The sequence below is a fragment of the Fulmarus glacialis genome, unplaced genomic scaffold (assembly GCF_000690835.1).
Source record: "Fulmarus glacialis isolate BGI_N327 unplaced genomic scaffold, ASM69083v1 scaffold40369, whole genome shotgun sequence".
NCBI lineage: Eukaryota > Metazoa > Chordata > Aves > Procellariiformes > Procellariidae > Fulmarus > Fulmarus glacialis.
The window spans coordinates 1-3,245 of NW_009232089.1; the positions used below are offsets into that span (position 1 = coordinate 1).

Consider the following 3,245-nt stretch of genomic DNA (forward strand, 5'->3'; position numbering starts at 1 on the left):
AGATCTGCTCCCACCTCTGAACAGAGCCCCTGTCTGCTCTCAGTTGCCAAACTGGAGGCAGAGCCCTGCCTGCACGAGAGCTGTTTGGTGCCAGCGGGGCTAAGGAACAACTCAGGGAGCAGGCAGGAACACACACGGCCTTTCTGAGCCTCTCCCCCTCCCTGGGCTAACCCAGGCAGCCATCTCATTGCTCACCCTCGGTGAGCACGGGTAAAAGGCAGCGTAGGAGACCAGGTGGTCTGTGCTCTGCGTGTTTCATGGATATTGTGAGGCAGCGCCAGCCCACCTTTGCCACTTGTGCAGAGTCCTCCAAGGAAGCATCCCCAAAGCAGGACAAGGCTGGAGCACCAGAGAAGAGGCATTTGCCCAAGCTCCCTTCAGACTGGCCTGCAGAAGCAGACCCAGACAAACAGGGATTTCTCTCAGCTCAGCAGTTTGTCCCGTTGTCTCTGCCAATGCTCAAATTGCAACAAGGTGAAGACTAAGGGGTGGGAAGTTGGGGGGGTCATCTCCTCCTCGTTTCCCAGGCAGCACCACAAGGACACATCTGAGTCCCATGTCACTCTTCAATTAAATCAGCATTCATTATTGATTTGGTTGCACCTTAAAATAGCAATCCCAGGAGCAAGTCCCCAGTAGCCAGCCCAGCCCACTCCAGGCTCAGACTGTGCGGAGCCATCCGGAGATGGATGGAGAAAGGCCGCAAAAGCTGAGGAACTTTGCTCCAGCCCCAGAGCTCCCTGGGATGGGGGGAGCTTGGTTACTGCCCCACGGGACTGGTGGCAGCCACTCAGGGGCTTGCTTGTGCGGTAGGAGGGTGAGGGGACAGTGATGAGGTCCCTCCTGCACGTGTACAAGGGCTTCCCCATCGTCCACCAAGGACGAGAGGGCTGCGGCAGGGCTCTGACCCCAGAGGTAATCCTGAGAAAACAGGGGCAAGAGCGGGTCCGTGACGCAGCCTCAGAGACTGCCATGTGGGCACCGGTCCCCCTGGCATCTCCCAGGGACGTAACTGAGAAAAGTGATCATTGTGTGAAGCCTCCCAAAGAAGGGTCTCTCTAGACAGAAGAGGGGAAGGAGGGAGCTCTCTAAAGCTACTTCACCAGACAAGAGAGGGTCACACAACAAACTTACTCTGGAAACTAGCAACAGAGAGATCTCCTGGGCACCATGGGCAGGAAAGAGAAAAAGAACAAGAGTGCTGTTAAAACAGACAGCTCTCCCCACTGGACGGGCATTAGCACGCACCTCCACATGCCGCCAGCCCATGTCAGGCTGCAGCACCCTCTGTCCCCCATCCCTGGGCAGCTCTCCAGAAGCAAGGTCTGGCACAAAGCCTTTTGCACAGCAGAGGGGGGTCAGGAATGTATCCGGACAGACCCAGACCCTGCAATGGTGAAGCTGGGGATGTGTTCTTCACCTCAAGAGAGGTACCTTCTCCTCCCTACGTCTTTCTCAGCCACAACAGATCCAAGAAACCCCGCATTTTGGTGACAGTGCTGAGAACCAAATTGCCATGCCAAAGGCGGGACAGGCTCTGCCAGGCTCTGAGAGACATGCCTGGTTAAAACGCTCCCTGTTTGCAAACTTCTCCAGTGCCCTGCCTCCTCGGGCACCCGCTCCCTCTCACAGGGTTGCTACTGCTTGGCATACTCGCCAACTCTTCCCCACAGCAGATGCTTGCTGCGGACATCAGAGAGCCTTCTCCCAGGCTTACATTTTGGGGTAAAGCTCTGGTAAGGATGCAGCCCTGGGCCTCTCTCCTCTCCCTTAAAGGGCAGAACCCCTCCTCATGATGGATCTAACCCACCACCCAGGAGGCAAGAGTCACCAGGCAGTGCAGAGAGACTGGGGATGTCCAGGAAAGGAAATGCTGGCTGCAAAGGTCAGGCCTGGATATTTGGCCAGGATCCCCCTACTTCAGCAGCCATCTCACCAGCTGGCCTGTAGGGACGGCTGCTAGGGAAGAAGCCAGTCCTCCCTCACCACCCATCATAATCCCAAGAGTCAATCCCCTGCCCCACTCACTCTGCAAGCTGGGGAGGCTTGCATCCTCAGGCTTGGTTTTCAGCAGGTGTGGGAGCCGTGTGTATCTGTACCCAAAGCCACAGCCCTGGTAAAAGAGATAAGGAAAGATCTTAGAGGCTGGAAACCAGTTGGGTTTTGCTGCTACTGGAAAGTGAAATGCTCAGTGTCCAACCAGCCCCAGACAGTGAGAGGGGCAGGAACACAGGACACTCACCCGCCACAGCCTGACAAGGATCCAGTTGGTCTGTGCCCAGGGTCGCTGCTCATAGGGAGCCAGAAGGTTCTTCATCATGGAGATCCGCCTGCCAGATGAAAGACATAGGTCAGCCACAAAGGGTTTGGGATCACAGGGGATTAAATAGGACCACAGTAGGACCCAAGGAGCTGGGACAGAGCAAAGCCACTGGTATAAGAGTGATAGGAGGCTCCCCAAACCAACTCCAGCACCAAACCAGCTGCAGCTCCTGGACCCTCAGGAGTGCTTGGCAGCCAGCCTGCTCCCCCATCCAGCCTTGCCACCACCCCAGTCCTGCCCCAGCTCCCCAGGAACAGGCAGGGCAGCACTTACTGCTCTTCTGGGATCCTCTCTACAGCACGCAGCGAGTGGGGGTAGCAGACGTAGCTGGCCAACGCCTGCATCAGGGAGTCCCGGATATCTGTGGAGGAATGAGAAGGGGCTAGGCCAGGCACCCAAGGACATGCAGCGTGCCAGGGAGCACCTGACCACCCAAGGCAAGGAGGGACCAACCCACCACTTACAGAGGTTTGCTGTCCCAGCTGACAGGGAGAGCGTGCCTATGTTCAGGCAGCTAAGAAGTAACCCCAGATTTGACATGCAAGTAGTTGGGACATAAGTCCTGCTCTCAAAAGGGGATCCTAGGTCATGTATCTAACCCTGGAATAAGCAGGACACACCAGACAAGGGCAGTGACCAGCCTCTCTTTGTACGTGGAGGCATAAAACACTCAACAGATTCAGCAGATAGATCCCAACAGAAGTCTGGTGAGCCACCAGCAGTGGGACTGGCCAGACCTGCAACATTATCACCCCAAAGCAGAGGACTGGAGCTTTACCCGTGCCCACAATCCTTGAGTCAGCAAAATGCTTGGCCAGGATGGCAGCAAGGCGCATCAGGGTCTCTTCATAGCCTGCAAAGAGAAGGAGGGAGCAGGGGTCACGCCAATGGCCCGATGGACAGCCCTGTGGTCCCAGCATTC

General features: G+C 56.5%; 1 protein-coding gene across 1 annotated transcript in view; it reads right to left on the reverse strand.

The window, feature by feature from the left end:
• Positions 1–2,028: 2,028 nt before the first annotated feature.
• The window catches only part of RNF123 (ring finger protein 123), a gene marked incomplete at its 3' end in the record, with an annotated part of 25,177 nt that continues 23,960 nt past the window's right edge, over positions 2,029–3,245 (reverse strand). Inside the window, exons 27-30 of the mRNA XM_009584784.1 lie at positions 3,102–3,176; positions 2,597–2,684; positions 2,243–2,330; positions 2,029–2,113 (exon numbers count right to left, since the gene is read on the reverse strand). Of these exons, the coding sequence (XP_009583079.1) occupies positions 2,029–2,113; positions 2,243–2,330; positions 2,597–2,684; positions 3,102–3,176 (336 nt within the window). The remainder of the gene's footprint in view (positions 2,114–2,242; positions 2,331–2,596; positions 2,685–3,101; positions 3,177–3,245) is intronic.